The sequence below is a fragment of the Hippocampus bargibanti genome, linkage group LG18 (assembly GCF_051943395.1).
Source record: "Hippocampus bargibanti isolate YZ-2025 linkage group LG18, ASM5194339v1, whole genome shotgun sequence".
In the NCBI taxonomy this organism is placed as follows: domain Eukaryota; kingdom Metazoa; phylum Chordata; class Actinopteri; order Syngnathiformes; family Syngnathidae; genus Hippocampus; species Hippocampus bargibanti.
The window spans coordinates 9,857,044-9,875,971 of NC_142751.1; the positions used below are offsets into that span (position 1 = coordinate 9,857,044).

Below are 18,928 nucleotides of genomic sequence, written 5' to 3' on the forward strand. Positions count from 1 at the left end.
ATGACATTTTTGGGGAAAAATGTGCTTCAAGGCTACATGTTGAGTTTATTTCTTCTTTGATGAATCCGTCAGGCTAGGTCATTTGTATTGGAGGTTAGTTCTGTATATATGTAAATACAAATAAAGTCAAAGTCAGCTTTATTGTCAAATATGCTAATATGCATGACATACAGCACAGATGAAACTGTCATTCCCAAAACTTTACATCTACATAAGATTATTGTATAAATATTTGGAGTAATCCGTACATGTAATCAATAATGTTCAATGAACCAAGTTTAAATATTTATATATTTTACCAGTACAATTATTAAATGACATCTTATGTTATCAATATTCTTAATAATCCACACATTACGTTATTCATATTTTTAATGATTTGTGCATGTAATCAATGTTTAATGAACTACATTTAAATATTTATATTTTTTAATACAATTTACCAATCCAAATATTACAGGATATCTTATCTTTACCAATATTTTTAATAATCCATAGATGTAATCAATCATGTTTAAGAAGCTAAATTAAAAAATATTCTTTTATACATATTTTTAACAATCTGTACATGTCATCAATAATGTTAAATGAATTAAATTGAAATATTTTTATAATTTAACAATCACATATTACAAGCTATATGATCAATATTCCTAATAACCCATACATGTACTCAATCACGTTTAAGAAGCTAACTAAAAAAAAGGATTTTACACATTTTTAATAATCCGTACATGTAGGCAATGTTTAATGGACTAAATATAAATATTTATATAATTTACCCCTACAAATATTACAGGATATCTTATTTTATGAATATGCTTAATAATCCAGACATGTAATAAATCATGTTTGAGAAGCTAAATTCTTTTATACATATTTTTAATAATCCGTAAATGTGATCAACAATGTTTAAGAAGCTAAATTAAAAGAAAAAAATATTTCATACATATTTTTAATAATCTGTACATGTCATTAATAATGTTTAATAAACAAAATGTAAATATCGAAATATATTTATATAATTTACCCACACAAATATTACATGATATCTTTTTATCAATATTCTTAATAATCCATATTTATAATCATAACATTTAAGAAGCTAAATTAAAAATAAGAATAACGTAAAAATATTACAGGATTGCGGACAAGTAATAGGTCAGATGAAACCTGAGCACTGTTAGCCTGCCAATGTGTATTTTGACTATGCATGCGGCCCCCTCGTGTCATTCAAACCGGCTGCGGCCTGACCCGAAGCGGTCGGTCGGGTCACAAAACGCGCATTGCAAATGTGGTGTCAACACTTGGAACGGTCAACAACTTTTTTTTTTTTTGTTTCAAGACATTCGTGTTGAAGGCCAATTCGTTTTAAATCCCGATGACCTCAGTGACTTGATTAAAAAGTAAACGGTGATGAGCAAGAAAACCATTTTTTTCCTCCACTTACGCTCAATCTTCTTCTTCAGACGGGGGCACACGATGAACCACACCACCAGGGCCGTCAGCAGCGCGCAGCCCAGCGAGATGAGCAGGGTGCCCCACCATGGAAGTTTGTCTAACCCCAGCACTGGAGGACCACCAAGACGCACAAAAAAATGGAGGAAGGGGGGTGAAAAAAGGCAAGTTTTTAGACGGGCAGTTGAGGTGTCGTTCAACAGGGATGGGCACTTGACTACATTCTGTGGTAGAAACTACCGTATTTTCCGGTGTATAAGGCGCACCCAAAAGCCTTGATTTTCTTCAAATGATGACCTTATGTTCAGGTGTGCCTTATATTTGAAGTAATATTGAGCCTCAAAATGTCTCGCAACTAATTTCAGTAGCAAACAAATCCATTTTGCCCTGTAGAAGAAGCAGTGTGTAAGCCCAGCCTCTACTGTAGCGCCTTATAATATAGTGTGCCTTATATATTATTACAAACACAACCCAACTTACGAACGAGATACGTTCCGGGCGGTCGTTCGTAAGTTGAATTTGTTGAGCGGTCGTTCGTTAGTTGCTTCAGTGTTCTATTTTGTATGGCATGTATGTTTAAGGCTAATCTAAGTATGTTTAAGATTTATACAGACAATCCCCTACTTACGAACATTCGAGTTACAAACAATGGTACATTTTTGTAATACCATATGTAGTATTCTCTCCAGTTGTACATCTTTACAGCGCATATATTTTATTAAATGTTTATTTTTCAGTACAAACCAATACAGGTTACCTATACAAGATTTAAACACACAGTAAAGTCTCGTTATATCGATATTCTCGGGAGTCAGAAAAAATATCGATATAACCAGACTATCGATATATCCGATCCTGCGGGATGTAAATTTTCTCCTTGCGTTCATAGAAATAGTATTGTAATAAGCAGTACTATCGATATAACGAGACTTTACTGTACTTAAATAAACGTTGAACATCCATTCCATACAAAATATAACACTGAAGCAACTTAACGAACGAATTCACCTTACGAATGACCGTTCAGAACATATCTCGTTCGTAAGTTGGGGAGTGTCTGTATAAATATTTTTAAGGCTTGTATAAGTAACCTGTATTGCTTTATACTGAAAAATAACCATTTAATAAAATATATGCTCTATAAAGATATGTATGTACATGTACAGCTGGATAGAATACTACATATGTTACTACAAAATGTTCATATCTACCATTGTTTGTAACTCGAATGTTCATAAGTAGTCTGTATTTGGAGTCATTGGGGGTGCGCCTTATAAACTGGAAAATAGGCTAAATGACTATACCTTTTTAAGGATGAGATGCAGTAGTAGTGGATGTTGTATTAATGTAGTCTGCTGCTCATAAACAAACATTTATATGGGTATTTTCCATGACATCCAACATTCTACTGCATGTAAAAGGAATATTTGGAGTATTAGTAAACAATTTTGTACAACATATGGTATTTGATCAAGTTAGTTTATTTTCCGGTGTATAAGGCGCACCCCCAATGAATGGTTTATTTTCAAACTTTGCCCATATATAAGGAGCACCGGAGTATAAAGCGCACCTTCAATGAATGAAAAGTTTTCCAAATATAATATATACAGTAAATATATTGCAATATTTCTTCTACACGGGCAAATAAGGCACAGGGTCATCTTTTGAAGAAAATCAAGGCTTTTGGGTACAGTACAGTACAAGTGCTATGTGATATTTCAATTCCGGGTAGACACTACCTGGCTAATACAATCGCTTCCATGAACCTCATGAAGATAAAATCTCCCCAAAATGACCATGCCAATCTATTCGTGTCTTACGATTCCGATTTGAGTCGCAGCGTGTCTCATTGACATATAGCCACGTGCCCTCGCCATGCTCCGTATGTCAATATTAACACGATTGGCAGCGTTTGACTGAAGTTCAACACGGGTACTCCCTTGATGTGAACACTTATGTAACGTCATTAAAAAAAACTATGATAGTGTGTGACAAGGAGTTCCTCAAAGGTGACATTTCCACAGGGAGTGAAAAGGGAAGCAAAAAAGAGCACTTTGATGCCAACACTGCAGCATGACGTCTGCTTGATGCAGTGCACGGGCACAAAGTCATGATTTCAACCTCCCTAGGAGGGGGAGCAAACATCTTGCTCTAAAAAGAGCTTATTGGTAGATTTAAAAAAAAGTTCAGCACAAGACAAGCAAACAGAAAAAGAGCGAGGTCAAACGAGTAGATTTTGAGGGCAGAGCCCGCAGTGGATCTTGGTCACGCCGCAGCATGAGTCCGTAGAGTAACTCGCTGCTGTTTATTCAGTTATGTAAGCCAGCCAACCACGCGCCCTTCACAGTGGGCGTGGCTTGAGAATAAGCAGAGGGTGTTCGAATTCGCCGACAGCTGAGCTCGCTGACCCTTCACATGACATGTTCACAAATAGCTATCCGATTGAAAAAGAAAAAATCAAGTGGGTTTAAGCGAGACTAGACGTTATTCACGCCTGTGTGTCATGGTGACTCGTTTACAGACATCCGGCAAAACAGTTCAACCGCAACCATTAAGTGGAATTGACGGGACTGTGCAGGAATTGGAATTTGGACCGCAGTGGCGTTCCACACCCAATCGCGGAAAACATCCGCGCACCGTGGGCCACGCCGTCCAATTGCATGGAGTGTTTTTCGCCACCCCCCTCCCCTTTCAATGAGCCGCCAACTTTAATTACACAAAGTGACAGCGAGAGAGATAATTCAGACGTGTGGGTGACTTGACCGATTGCTTCCCGCTTTAGCGTTGAGGAAAAAGGGGTCTTTGAGTTCAGTATTAAAGCCTTAAAAATAAAGGTAGTTTCTATAACAGGGGGTTTCAAACTCATTTTTTTGCCGCAGGCCACATTGTAGTTAGTTTCCTTTCAAGGGCCACGAAGTATGAATTTGGGGAATCCATTAGAATGTTTCATCTCTTCCTCATATTACATAAAGAATAATAACTAGTTTTCAAGTCAAGAATCATGACCGTTATTGTGGTTTCAAAACTAGAAAGCATCATGGAACTTCCCCAAGTTTGATTTGCTTTCGCAGGCCTAATAAAATCATGTGGCGGGCCAGATTTAGCCCCCGGGCCTTGACTTTGACACCAGTGTGCTAAAACGTTCATATTTTCACATGGCAGAGTCCATAGTTCAAATATCTGAGCTATTTTCTCAATTAGAATGTTTCATATCCTCCACATATTACATAAAGAACGCACGACAAATTAATAAGTCTTCTTTTCCTTTCGGCTTAAATACTTTTCAAATTTAAAGTCAAGAATCATGACTGTTGTTGTGGTTTAAATTCGACAATTTTTAATTCGGGTTTTGGACTTGAGCAAGCATCATGGCTTGATTTGCTCTTGCGGACCAAATCAAATTATATGGCGGGCCACATTTGGCCCCCGGGCCTTGACTTTGACACCCGAGTGCTAAAACGTTCATATTTTCACGTAGCAGGATTCAAAGTTCAAATATCTGAGCTATTTCCACAATTAGAATGTTTCATATCCTCCACATATTACATAAAGAACGCATGACAAATTCATGAATAACTCATTTTCAAATTTGAAGTAAAGAATCATGACTATTATTGTGGTTTAAATGGGACAATTTGAAATTTTGGTTTGGACTTTAGCAAGCATCATGGCTTAATTTTAGCTTTTGCGGGCCGAATAAAATGGTCTGACAGACCAGATTTGGCCCCCGGGCCTTGACTTTGACACCGGTGTGCTAAAACGTTCATAGTTCAAATATCTGAGCTATTTTCTCCATTACAATGTTTCATATCCTCCCCATATTACATAAAAACGCACAACAATTTAATGAATAACTAGTTTTAAAATTGAACTCAAGAATCATGCCTGTTATTATGGCTTAAATTCGCCCATTTTTAATTTGGGTTTAGACTTGAACAAGCATCATGGCTTGATTTGCTTTTGCAGCCGAACAAAATAATCCAACAGAACAGATTTGGCCCGCGTGCCTTGACTTTGACACCCATGTTATATAAAATCAGATAACTTGGGCAAAGTTCATGATTTAGTTCTAGGAACTAGTCAAACATAAACAAAAACAAAAGGCCATTTTCTGGTGCTCCCCAATGACACCACAGCACCAAACCCAAAGGGGGGGTTTGTTTTTCAGAATGCCTAAGGCAGAAAAATCCCTGTTCAGCTCAACACATTGAGCTCCCCCCAAACCAATGGAGGCTGGCGCAAGGGTGTCAAATTGTACCCTCACAATGACAGCGACCCACATAAGCACTCGCTCTGTCTGCTGTGCAACAAGCGGATTTGTGGACCGCCGTTTGCATGTGGCGTTTCAACCAAAACGGGAGTTTGTTGGCGGGTAGGGTTCTCGTGATATATTTAGTGACTTACGGACAGCCGACCCTCAGTTTTTTCCCCCCCGCCATGTCCTGCGATGGCCTTGCTGACTTAGTCTGCGCCATTGACGTGAGTATATAAAGTGCTGGAATGTTCCCTGGCATGTTTGGTATCCTATAGCACCGCTACGATAGCATCTGAAGACCCCCCACCCTTAAAGGACAACCGACACCATTTTTTTGTTTCCTAACTGACATCAGAAAATCGTTTTATAGCATCTAAAATATCCAAAACAGGCCAGCTGATATTTTTAGTCAAATGCAAAACACCAATAAAAATGACTTAAAGTGTGCTAAAACTACAACAAAATGAGCTGCGAATTGGGGATTTTCAGTTAGTTAGTCCCGCCTCCAGTTCATGACGTCACGCCAGGACGTCGTGCCTTGCTCCAGAATCAAAACAATGGCTTCAGAGAGTTCAGATTCGGAGAAGATGCTTTCTTGCTACTCATCCAGTTATGAATATGATTCAAATAGTTCTGAAGAGGAAAGCATAAATGTTTACAATCGATTAAAGAAGTCCTTCCGTATCATTTCGAGGCATCTGGACTCCAACGTAGCGTCCCAGAAAATGCACAAAATGGTGCCCAAGCTCCATTGGAAATTGGCTGATTTGTCTGCTGGGAATTTGTGTCAACTAGTATCAAATAGTAGTCTTGGTGCAACACAACGATTCACCATCGCGTTATTTATGTGTTCTCCTTCTAATTTCGCCATTAACACGATGTTTTCAGACCAAACAAAGTACCCAAAATGCATTGTGTGTCGCTTTCCTCGGTGAGGGGCATTCCAGATGTGACGTCACGTCTGGAATCGTCACCAACTCGAAAACAAGACTTCCTGAATATTCAGCGCGAGTCTTAAAACGTAAACTATAGCTACGTGCCGTGGAATCTTTGTAAAATACGCTCAATAGAAGTCATTTGACAAATTATGGACACAACTTGTCCGGAGGTGTCGTGCCGGTTGTCCTTTAAGTCCTATATCACAGGAACTATTGCCCACTTCAATATGCAATAGCCGCCTCCTCACAAAGTGTAAAAAAAAGTCGGAGCGAGAATACAATAGGCATTTGTGGATGTGTCTAAAATGCATTCGCCCACCTTTTTTTTTTTTAACCCAAGCACAAAGACAATTGTACAGAATGCGCCTGGCTAAGCAGGCTCATGGGTTACGATGGTACCCGCAAGCGATCGCCTTTCAGTGCGCTGATGTGTACGTTGCACATCAGCGCACCATATCGGGTCCTACTCTGGCCTGTAAGCCACCATTTTAATGGCCCAGGCCAGCTAACATCTCGTTAGGCCCTGCAGAGAGAAGAACACAAAAGGAGCAAAAGTTGCTCGTTTAATCAAAAGTGTTTCTTGACCTTCAAAAGGGGCAAATGTGTATTCAGAAATGGCGACGTATCAACTCCTAAGCACAAAGAGAACCAATGACAACACCCTTGTTACTTCTCTTTTTCCTCTCTGTGTCCGAAGGCCACAGACAGTGACGTCAGGACTAAGTGAATTCTTATTTCCATCTTCCTCCTGCGCTCCACTTTTAACATTTTCATTCCGCCCACGGTCCGCTTCCAACCACAGGCAACCGAGAAAGCAACCCCCCCCCCACCTCCCATGTTCAAATAAACACATTTATAAGGATCAACAGTCTGGTGTCGTCTGGAATATGCGTGGGCACCCCCGCAGTCTGCGTGAAGGGGCGGTTATTTGAAGCTATGGCTAAAGGCAAACACGAAGGGGGAAATGTCAACGAGACGGCGATACTCACTCGGAGCCCCAGTGAACATGATGGAGAACAGGTTGATTCCCATGGTTAGGCCATAGAAGACAGGCAGGGCTTTCAAACCATTTGGAACTGGGTCTTTCTGCCAGGAGAGGGAAGAAAAATGCATTTAGGAAGGAGCCATTTGCGGGTGCAGAGGAGACTCCACAGGAGAAAAACAAATCCTTTTTATATCATCTTATTTTCCAAACTTACCTTGTGCAAGATGAACATGCGCACAAAGTAGAAAACCACAGCAGATGTTATACCAGACAGAAGGGGACTCAGAAACCAAGACGCAACTGCAAATAAAACAAAACGGGCTAGTTAGAACATCAGTCGCAATGTGAAAAAAAAAACCTTCACTAAATCGCCATGGTGGGGTGAGGTTCAATTTGGATCGTTCCTACAATCGACTTCTTAGGCAACATAGGCTGAGTTATGCTGATGAGGTGATACCAGAGCAAATGGGACAATCAGGCAAGTCGTAGACCCCATACTCAGGCAGGACAATAGAAGTAATCAGTGTAGCCGTAGGGAGTACTCCTCTACTCCCCCCAACCTGAGAGCAAGGACCAATCATAGCAAAGTTTGGCACCGCCACGTCTGGACAGTAGGGATATATATGTCGGGTCAAAACTACCAGCAAAATATATTGTTTGCTGACGAAGCTTTTTGGATGAGAAGCGAAACGTCCGACACCTTCAAAGAAGTACAGATGACGGCTGAAGAAACCTCATTGATGTCACCCAACAGGTTAGAAACAGGTATAATGTGGTGTGCCTTATATTTGGAAAACATTTATATATTATGTTTGGAAAACGTTTTTCCATTCATTGAAGGTGCGCCTTATAGTTCGGTGCGCCTTATACACAAAAGTCTCGTTATATCGATATTCTCGGGAGTCGGAAAAAATATCGATAGAACCGGACTATCGATATATCCGATCCTGCGGCATGTAAATTTTCTCCTTGCGTTCATAGAAATAGTATCGTAATAAGCAGTACTATCGATATAACCGATATCGATATAACGAGACTTTACGTATATAGAAAAGGTTTGAAAAAACACCTTATACACCTGTGCGCTTTATACACCGGAAAATACAGTACATATACACGTTTGGCGACAATGTGTCATTTCAAGCCATTCTTCACCATCGGAATCTGGGATGATTCAGTGGTTCTACTTGTGAGGAAGCAACTGTCACCCTTCAGGTTACAAACAGGAAACCCTTGCTCAATATCTCCTGTTACATCAGTTACCGCCAGCACTTGTAATTAGAACCCGCGACGTGAGTGTTTTGCGTCTGTGTGGCTCCGGTGACCAAAACCGTCTTTGCATGGACACAATACGATTTTGGCGACAACTCCTGAAGTACGTTAAGAGAGCATAATAGCCAAGTTCGACACCGAACCGTCCGGTCTAGTCGGCTATTATCCTAACAAAGCAGCCAGAAGCCTTTAGAAGTGACACTAAAGCGTTCTCGTGAGTCACGCATGACTTACCGATGCGGAGAAGCTGGAGCCACCTGACTCCCTGTTGGCCTCGGGCTACTAACGAGAAACCGATGGTAGCGCCGACGATGCAGTGTGTTCCGGAAATGGGTAGCTTGAGGAATGAAGCAGCCAGCTGCCACACAGCAGAACCTAAAGACAAATAGAGACAGCTCGGCTATCGTTAGTGTACCTGTATTGTCTCTATAGAGAAGAAAGGAGCGGCGATGCGTATGTGGAACTGTCGCGGCTTGGAATTGAAGCGGATTTACATGGGACAGGAGATGTGAGACAGTCTCTTTTTGTCAATGGATGCTCCAACTTTGTTTTAGCTTGTATAAGACGTACACATTTCACCATGACATCCCTGATCCACTGGTGAAAAGGACGATTTGATCCTCTCTTTCATGTAGAACTGCTTCTTGGATTCCTAAGATGGCGCCCCCCTGTGTGGCTGCCTCCACAGCAGCTCTTTCCCTTTCTTGTCTACTTTTTCACTTCTTTACTTTTCCGTTTTTGTTTTGCCTGATCTCGCTCCATAAACCTCCGGAGAGGAGATGGGCATCTTTTCTTTTGCTCATCGCCGTTATTTTTCAAATAAAATGGACGAGCTGGCGGCGCTAACGCGACATCAGAGGGAGTACCGGGAAGCCAGCTTGCTACTCGTCACGGAGACATGGCTTTCGGCAATCACTCCGGACGCCCACGCAGAGTTGGAGGGCTTCCAACTCGTACGAGCGGACAGAAATGAAGGCAGCGGTAAGCAGAAAGGAGGGGGGATTGCTGTATTTGTGAATGACAAATGGTGCAATCCTGGGCACATCACGGTGAAGGAAAAACTTTGCACTCGGGACATCGAGCTGCTAGCCGTTAGCCTTCGGCCGCATTACCTGCCACGGGAATTCTCACACGTCATAGCCGTGACGACGTACATTCCCCCTACGGCAAATGGCGGCGCTGCCTCCGATGCCCTCATATCTGTTGTAAACAAGCTGCAAACCCAGTCCCCCAACGCCTTGTTTATCATCTCAGGGGACTTCAATCACATTTCCCTGAAATTCTCCCTCCCAACATTCACACAGTATGTAACTTGTGCCACCAGAGACAATAACATATTGGACCTATTTTATTCAAACGCCAAGGATGCATACAAACCCTCCCCCCTCCCCCCTCTCGGAAGAGCAGACCACAATATGGTTTATCTCCAGCCTGTGTACAAACCCCTTGTCCAGAGGCAACCAGCTGTGACCCGCACGATCAAAAGATGGTCCACAGAAGCTGAAGAAGCTCTGCGGGACTGTTTTGATTCAACCAGGTGGGAGCTCTTTACTGAGATTCATGGGGAAGACATTGACTCACTCACCAACACCATCACAGACTACATTAACTTTTGTGAACAAAACACCGTACCCACCAGGACTGTGCGGTGTTTTGCCAACAACAAACCATGGATTAATCCCGACATAAAAGTCCTCCTGAAGGAGAAGAAAAGGGCTTTTGTGTCGGGCAACAGAGAGGAACTGAAGGCCGTGCAGATCCAACTGAGGAGGAAGATCAGAGAGGGGAAGAAGGCCTACAGGATGAAAATGGAGGAGCAGCTGCAAGCCAGCAATGTCGCTGGTGTCTGGAAGGGCCTGAAAAACATCTCAGGCCACAAAAGCCCAGTGACATTGAACGAAAAAGACAAGGACTGGGCAGATGAAATCAACCGCTTTTTCAATCGGTTTGACAAGACGCCAGCCGCCCCCGGCCCACCGTCAACTTCACCTGTAGCTGCACCTGCACCAACTCTCACTGTGGCCTTACCCTCCCTGCCCCCTCTCACGACCAGCTTTCCGCAACCAACATCTGCCCTCCCAACCGTTGTCACACCCTCAGCCGCCACTCTGCCTCCTGGTTCCTGCCTGTCTGTCACAACTGCGCAGGTGAGGAACCAACTGAGGAGGATGAAGGTGAGGAAGGCAGCAGGTCCGGATGACATCAGTTCCCGACTCCTCAAGACCTGCTCCGACCAGCTGTGTGACATTGTCCAGCACTTGTTCAACCTGAGCCTGAAGCTGGGCAGAGTTCCACAGCTGTGGAAAACGTCATGCCTGGTCCCAGTGCCCAAGATTGCCAACCCCAAAGAGCTCAACAGCTACAGACCGGTGGCGCTGACGTCTCACCTGATGAAGACGCTGGAGAGACTCGTCCTCGCCCACCTGCGACCGCTGGCAAGCTCATCGCTGGACCCGCTGCAGTTTGCCTACCAGCCCAGCATCGGTGTGGAGGATGCCATCATCTACCTCCTCCATACGGCGTTGCTGCACCTGGAGAATGCTGGGAGCACGGTGAGGATCACATTCTTCGATTTCTCCAGTGCCTTCAACACCATCCAGCCCAGTCTACTGGGGGACAAGCTGCAGCATGCCGGAGTCGACCATCACCTCACATCCTGGATTACAGACTACCTCACAAACAGGCCACAGTACGTGAGGGTAAAGAACTGTGAGTCGGACAGGCTTCTCTGCAGCACCGGAGCGCCGCAGGGAACAGTCCTGGCTCCATTCCTCTTCACCCTCTACACCTCGGACTTCAACTACAACACCCCAACCTGCCACCTTCAGAAGTTCTCTGACGACTCAGCTATTGTCGGCCTCATTACAGAGGGAGACGATAGGGAGTACAGGGGACTGACAAAGGACTTTGTGGACTGGTGCCAGCAGAATCACCTCCAGATCAACACTGGCAAAACCAAGGAGCTGGTGGTGGATTTCTGCAGGAAACAATCGTCACCTGCACCATTGAACATCCAGGGTTCGGACATTGAGAGGGTGACCTCCTACAAGTACCTGGGTGTTACTCTCAACAATAAACTGGACTGGACAACAAACACGGATGCCCTAATCAAAAAGGGACAGAGTCGCCTCTTCCTCCTCAGGAAACTGAGGTCTTTTGGAGTTCAGGGGTCACTCCTAAAGACTTTCTATGACTCTGTGGTGGCATCAGCCATCCACTATGGCATTGTCTGCTGGTCAGGCAGCATCACCACCCGGGACAGAAAAAGACTGGAGCGCTTTGTCAAGCGGGCCAGTTCTGTCGTGGGCTGCTCGCTGGACTCTCTTGAGGAGGTGGGCAACAGACGGACGCTAGCTAAACTAAAAGCTATGACGGACAGCCCCTCCCACCCCCTCCTGCCCATCCTGACAGCTCTGGGTAGCTCCTTTAGCCAGAGACTATTACACCCGCGCTGCAAGAAGGAGAGGTACCGCCGCTCGTTCCTACCGACTGCTGTCAGGCTTCACAATTCCCAATGATCACATGTGGAAAAAAAAAAAAACAAAAAACAAAAAAAAAAAACTGGACACTTGTAAATATGGGTTGTTGCAATATATCTAAATGCATCTCTTGATTCTGCACTATGTACAGTCTTGTTTATAGAACGGTTTTTGCACATCTACATTTGCACAGTATACAGTTGACATTTTTATTTTGTTGTGCTTAGAATATCTTGTTTTCTATCCTTTCACTCCCACCCCAACCCCATCCCTCTTCAATTGCTGCTGTGGACTGCAAATTTCCCCATTGCGGGACGAATAAAGGTATTCTGATTCTGATTCTGATTCTGATTCTGCTTCATACGAAAAAAGCGGGTGCACAAAGTGCTTAAGATTGTTGCATCACATTATTGATTTAGTTTTTGTTGTCGTTTCGACTTCAAGATGGCACCGAGAATGGATGCCTCCTGTATTGTTTTTCTACTTCTTCCTTTCCTCTTACTTTCAGCACTTTGCTGCTGTGAAATGTAAAGTTCTTCACTGCGAGGCCAATAATCCAATCCATTTGACAAGCAACTTTTTGGGACGTCAGGAAAAAAGTAAAATGGCGCTCTGTATCCCCAAATTATCCCGTCAAGTTACAATTACGCTGTAGTTAAGTCAATAAACACCCACGGTTATTACAAGTGCGTCCTCAAAAATAAAAGAAACATTTCATAAACAGTTAAACTAGAAAAGTGAAAGTCTTATTGTGTGTATTTATGTTGTATAGTTTTCAATTTCTTGGGGTTTCTTTTACCCATATTAAACAAAAATTCTTCTCTATGGTATTCTTGACTACAAGTATCACGTGTGCTACACAGGCTCCCTCTGGTCAAATAGGAAAGAATCAATAACCCGGGTCCAAATTAGGGTGGAATGCTACTGTAGCTGAGACATTTTTATTTCAATCTACTTTGCTTACGACAGTTTAATTATATTTAAAGGACAACCGAAATCTCCGGACAAGTTGCGTCCATAATTTGTAAAATCACTTCAAATGACTTTTACTGGGAACATTTTACAAAGATTCTACCGCAAATAGTTATATTTTACGTTTTAAGACTCGCGCTGAATATTCAGCAAGTCTTGATTTCGAGTTGGTGACGAGTACTCACCCTACGTCACTGAAGGAACGCCCCTGACCGAGAAAGCGACACACAATGCATTTTGGGTACTTTGTTTGGTCTGAAAACATTGTGTTGATTGCAAAATTAGAAGGAAAACACTTAAATAAGGCAATGGTGAATCGTTGTGTGTTGCACCAAGACTACTATTTGATACTAGTTGACACAACTTCCCAGCAGACAAATGAGCCCATTTCCAACTGAGCTTATGCGCCATTTTGTGCATTTTCTGGGAGATACATTGAAGTCCAGACGCCTCCAAATGATACGGAAGGACTTCTTTAATCGATTGTAAACATTTATGCTGTCCTCTTCAGAACCGTATGAATCATATTCATAACTGGATGAGTAACAAGAAAGCATCTTTTCCGAATCTGAAGACATTGTTTTGATTGTAGAGCAAGGCAAGATGTCCTGGCGTGACGTCACGAACAAGGGGGCGGAACCGTCTGAAACTCGCCATTTCGAAGTAGTTTTGGGACACCTTAAGTCATTTTTATTGCTGTTTTGCATTTGACTAAAAATATCAGCCTGCGTGTTTTGGGTATTTTAGATGTTATAAAGTGTTTTTCTGATGTCAGGAAACAAAAAAATGGTGTCAGTTGTCCTTTAACTTTGATGTGCATTTTTCTTGTATTTAAACGCAGTGTAAACCTTCAAACTGTCCATAGCAGAGTGGTTGACGATGACATGAAATCACTTTCTGGAAATAAAACCTTCCATGTTTATTATAAACTCCACCTTCCAAGTGCCACTACTAAGCTTCTTTGTTTTAATGTTGGTCATTATTGAGGTATGTGGAAAGCCAATTATCTTAGGGAGCACATTGCATGTAATGTTTTGAGCATACATGGTCAGATAAAAAAAATAACATCTATGGCTATAAGATTAACAGCAAAGGTAGCATTTTATGATGTTTATTTCTAGGCAGTTTGCCGACAGCTTGCATAATCCAATCTGCACTTTGTTGACAGGGTCCAGCGAGCCTTGATTTCATCAAAGACGAGACGCGCATACTCACCAAACATGGCACTGATGGATCCCGCCATCAACACCTGCTCGGAACCGTTGTACATGCTCACGTCGATGATGCCCTTGCGGATGGTTTCGCTGACCTTGGCGCCGAGGAGCACCGAGCCCAGAGTCTCAAAAACGGTGGCCAGGATGCAAGCCTGTTTAAGGGTGACCACGCCAGAGCCCACCGCCGTGCCAAACGAGTTGGCAACGTCATTGGCGCCCACAGAGAAGGCCAAAATGAAGGCGATGATGAAGCCGATGATCAGCAGCCAGAGGTAACCAGTCAGGGGGCCTTGCGTCGCTACCGTAGTGGCTACCACTATTGCAGTCACGGTTGCCGTTGTCGAAACCATTGTTTTCGTTTGTTAATGCTATAAAGGTAAACAGTAATTATTGGCGGTTTTCTGGAAGGTCCACCAGTTTTAATGGGACAGGCAAGAAAGGAGAGGTATAGCGTGCCTATTTATGGGGCTTATTGCTATCCTGTAATTATCCTAAACAGGCAACAGTTTCTTTGGGTCTGAGCTAGTGCGCGGTGTGACGAGGCTGCCATTGTGCAATTGGAAAAAAAGCAGGTAAGCAGGGGAACATCCTGAAAGAACACAGAGAAAATTGCTTTTAGATCATAAATTTCAAATTTGTGTCCTATGAGAGAAAGCGGTATATCATCAGAAATTACCTGATTACACTTAACTCATTCACTGCCATTCACAAATTTATTTGGGAATTGAAAATATGACATACAGCGCCATTCCCGGAATTGTATTTTCATGCTTAGGTGCCGATAAAGCACTGGCCATGGCCTCTGGTCATGTTTTTTTTCCACAATGGGGAGGCATTTCACATGTTTCCATGTTAGTGCTTTGTTCCAGCTTCAGCTGTTGTTAAAGCGCTATATAAACCAATATGTATGTATTGCATTTTATTTTGGACAGTTGCCCTCATTTCAAGCTTATCACTCCAGACCCATATAATTTAGGATTTATTTTATTTTTTTTGATTGAAGAAGACAGTCTAAGGTTTCTTATGCTGCATTGAATGTTTATGTAGTCCTCAAACTCAATATTCTGTGGGGCCTGGAATTTGATTGACAATGACAAAAACCCTGGCACTGGAGTAGACACATTTTTGAACATGTGTGGGAGTGAATTAGTTAATTGGCCCAGATAATTTAATACACATATGGCATATGCAATCGACGTATATTGTAAGGCAGAACAATGAAATTCTCTTCCAATGGATGATAGAAAGTAACAAACCTGTATACATCCATTTTAATTAAAACACCGGAGCTTTGTGCTCAACTAAACTCCCTTGAAATACATTTGTAGAGAGGAACTCATTATTTCAGTACGTCTATTTTGTTTGTTGTAACGTTTTTTTTTCAAACTTCAAAGATGTGCGCACTTTAATACTTCACATAAGGATTACTTCAGGCCGGCGACACCATCAAATACAATTTCTCAAAGGCACGATGAACCAATCAAAACAATCACCCACGTTTTGGATATTATAGCCATTTACCAGATATATGCATGTGAATTTATATAGTTTGATTGTCGATGAAGCCACATCAAGATTTTCTTTTTTCTGCCACCGTTTTCGACGGTCCCGAAGACACGAACAGCAAGGGTAGCCATTTTCGCTTCAAGGCGCAGCAGAAACTGGCTTTGTAAGTGCGTATACAGTAAACATATACATGTATAAACTCACGATCCCACCCGAGTCGACTGTATACAGTCGAGCGTTTAACTAAACCGATGGCTTTTCTTGTGAGCGGTGGAAAGGGAAACGATGCACCGAGGCTTTTTTTAATCACGCTCACGTGTCGTCATCCATTCATAAGCCCCTCGCCATCTTCACCGCACCGGCTCAGCACTTGAGTTCGTTTAAACTCCAACCTCGACATTAACGTCAAGTAAATTGTCAGACAGTCTTAATTATTTGCATGTATGCGCGATATCGCGTGAGGAAATGTTAACACGCGGATGTGGTTTTATCGCTAAATGGTGTCGAGCCGTTTTCAAGGACTTGAAAAGTGCTGGACAGATGGCCACCACCGCTCGTCGCCCGCTTGCATTGTGTCGTAAAAATGAGTAATAACTTAAACTAGTTCCCGAATGGGATAGCGGCTACCCTTGTGGTGGTCAAACGACAATTTCGTTTTTTAGACGGACGCGGCGTTCACGTAGCAGTAGTAACAGGACGAACCATCTTTTTGAAGCTAACATGTCAGCAAAGTAATTTACCATGATCTGCTACGACGGATGCTAACACTTTGGCGAAAACCCACTATAAAATCCTTGACACGGGGACGAACACCAGATTACATACTTTTAATCGCCACCATTAAAAAACACTTACCGTACTTCCAGTGGTCAAATCTAGTTTGAAGAATATCTATTTTGTAGTGAATTAGGATGGCGCGCGCGCCCACCGGAACGTTGCAGGGAGTGACCGTGTAAAATTCAAAATGCAGTCACCAAAGAAACCCTCTTACGAAATAATAAAACAAATAAATAAATAGCGAGAACCGCGGTCCGTGTCACAAATTAACACAAATAGAAAGCAGTCTAATTTCCAGAACCGTCTTGATTTCACCAGGCTTCCCCACCGCATGTGTGAGCTCGCTGTTGCCGGCGAACGGGCGGGTGAGGGGAGTTTTATCATGACTTGTCCCTCCCCTCCAGACGACATCACTACACTACCATCACGAAGCTGCCAGTATGACTTCTTTCACAATCGGGCACGACAGAACCCGAAAAAGTACTCCACAGTACCGGTTATGTCAGAAAAAACAACAACTCTGTAAACTGTTGATAAGTAATGGGCAACCACATTGTTGATTTTATCCTCACAAAGGTCGTGGGCGTCTATCCGAGCTGTCTTCAGGCACTAGCCCGGAGGACACCCTGAACCGGTAGCTAGCCAATCGCAATGCACACAGAAACGAACAACCATTCGTGCTCACACTCATACCTAGGGACAATGTATCAATCAGCCTACCATGCATGTTTCAGGAATGTGGGAGGAAACCCGCAGACCCAGAGAAAACCCACGTGGGCCTGGGGTCAACACGCGAACTCCACGCAGGAAGGCCAAAGTTAGTCTTTATTAGTCTCACAGTGGAGAAATGTACATTTCACAGCAGCAAAGTAATGAAAGTAAAAAGTAAAAAAGCAAAATACAGGAGCTGCTAAAAAGGCAGCCATTGTGGCAGTGCCATCTTGAAGTCAAAACAACAACAAAATAACAAATAATGTGACACAACATAAAAGACACAGGGAGAAATTCAATATCAAACACTTTATGCACCCTTTTGTGTATATAAAGCCGTTCTAGATGAAAGCGAAGGCCAAAGAGTCCTTTTTTACCAGACTACATCAACACACTACCACCACCAAACTGACAGTAGACAGTAGAGGAGGAAACCACTACCTAATATTCGTATTGTCTGTGCCGCTCTCTCAAGTTTTATTCTATTTTTAATTACGTTCAAGCAGCGTCTCAAAAATCATTACTTATTGCTTCAGGGCAGTTTAGCTATGGCATCGATATACTGTAATACCGTAAACAAACAGGGGAAAGTCAAAAGTTGTTTCACAAAAGCCAAATTGTTGACATGATCCCAAAAACTCTAGTGTACAAGTCCACCATATGCAGGAAAAAGTATTCGGGGTTTAATTAAAAACAACATTCACTATTTATTTTAATAATATTCAAGTAATCTAATTACATGCTTGCTTTAAAATACAGTACACTGTATATTACTTCGATGAGAGCCAAAATGGAACTGTATAGTGCCACTTAGCATTTTTTTTGACAACGATACTAGTGCAGCGTGTTCTACCGGAAACAAATTCCTTGTGTGTTCTACATATTTGGCAATAAAGATGATTCTGATTCTGATTCTGATTCTGATTCTGATTCTGATGAGATCACGTTTTGTCTGTCATATTAATTGTTTGGACAAATGACGCCACCTGCTGCTAAATATTATCTGGTACCTTCCTATAGGTTTCGCCGAATATCTAATTCATGCTGTACTGCTAATCGCGTTCATTCATTTCGTTTAAGATGTCTGTGGTTGTCATTGAACTATTACATGTTTGCCAATAAAATGTATTTATTTTTATTTTTGGACAACTCGTGTTGTTCCCCAAAATGATAATTAAAAAAAACTTCAATTGAGACTAATGCGGCGTATTTTTCTGCAAAACAATGCCATGTTGAAAAAAATGTGTTCGATAATTAATTAACGCAAAAAAACACAAATTTCCCATGCATTCAAATGTATGTACAGTATGTGGAATTTTATTTTAAATCAATCAATGAAATTGGATTGACCGGATGTAAAT

At 42.2% G+C, this 18,928-nt stretch overlaps 1 protein-coding gene and 1 long non-coding RNA gene across 2 annotated transcripts in view; one reads left to right on the plus strand and one right to left on the minus strand.

Annotated features, from left to right (window-relative positions):
- The window catches only part of LOC148884534 (uncharacterized), a 7,754-nt gene extending 2,826 nt beyond the window's left edge, over positions 1 to 4,928 (plus strand). Inside the window, exons 2-3 of the long non-coding RNA XR_016118357.1 lie at positions 1,470 to 1,622; positions 3,980 to 4,928. This is a non-coding gene — a long non-coding RNA (uncharacterized LOC148884534). The remainder of the gene's footprint in view (positions 1 to 1,469; positions 1,623 to 3,979) is intronic.
- slc20a1b (solute carrier family 20 member 1b) overlaps positions 1 to 17,190 on the minus strand; it is a 21,515-nt gene extending 4,325 nt beyond the window's left edge. The window contains exons 1-6 of the mRNA XM_089021275.1: positions 16,935 to 17,190; positions 14,575 to 15,162; positions 9,143 to 9,283; positions 7,851 to 7,936; positions 7,641 to 7,737; positions 1,451 to 1,570 (exon numbers count right to left, since the gene is read on the minus strand). Coding sequence (XP_088877401.1) covers positions 1,451 to 1,570; positions 7,641 to 7,737; positions 7,851 to 7,936; positions 9,143 to 9,283; positions 14,575 to 14,923 — 793 coding nt within the window. The 5' untranslated portion in view covers positions 14,924 to 15,162; positions 16,935 to 17,190. The remainder of the gene's footprint in view (positions 1 to 1,450; positions 1,571 to 7,640; positions 7,738 to 7,850; positions 7,937 to 9,142; positions 9,284 to 14,574; positions 15,163 to 16,934) is intronic.
- Positions 17,191 to 18,928: the final 1,738 nt, after the last annotated feature.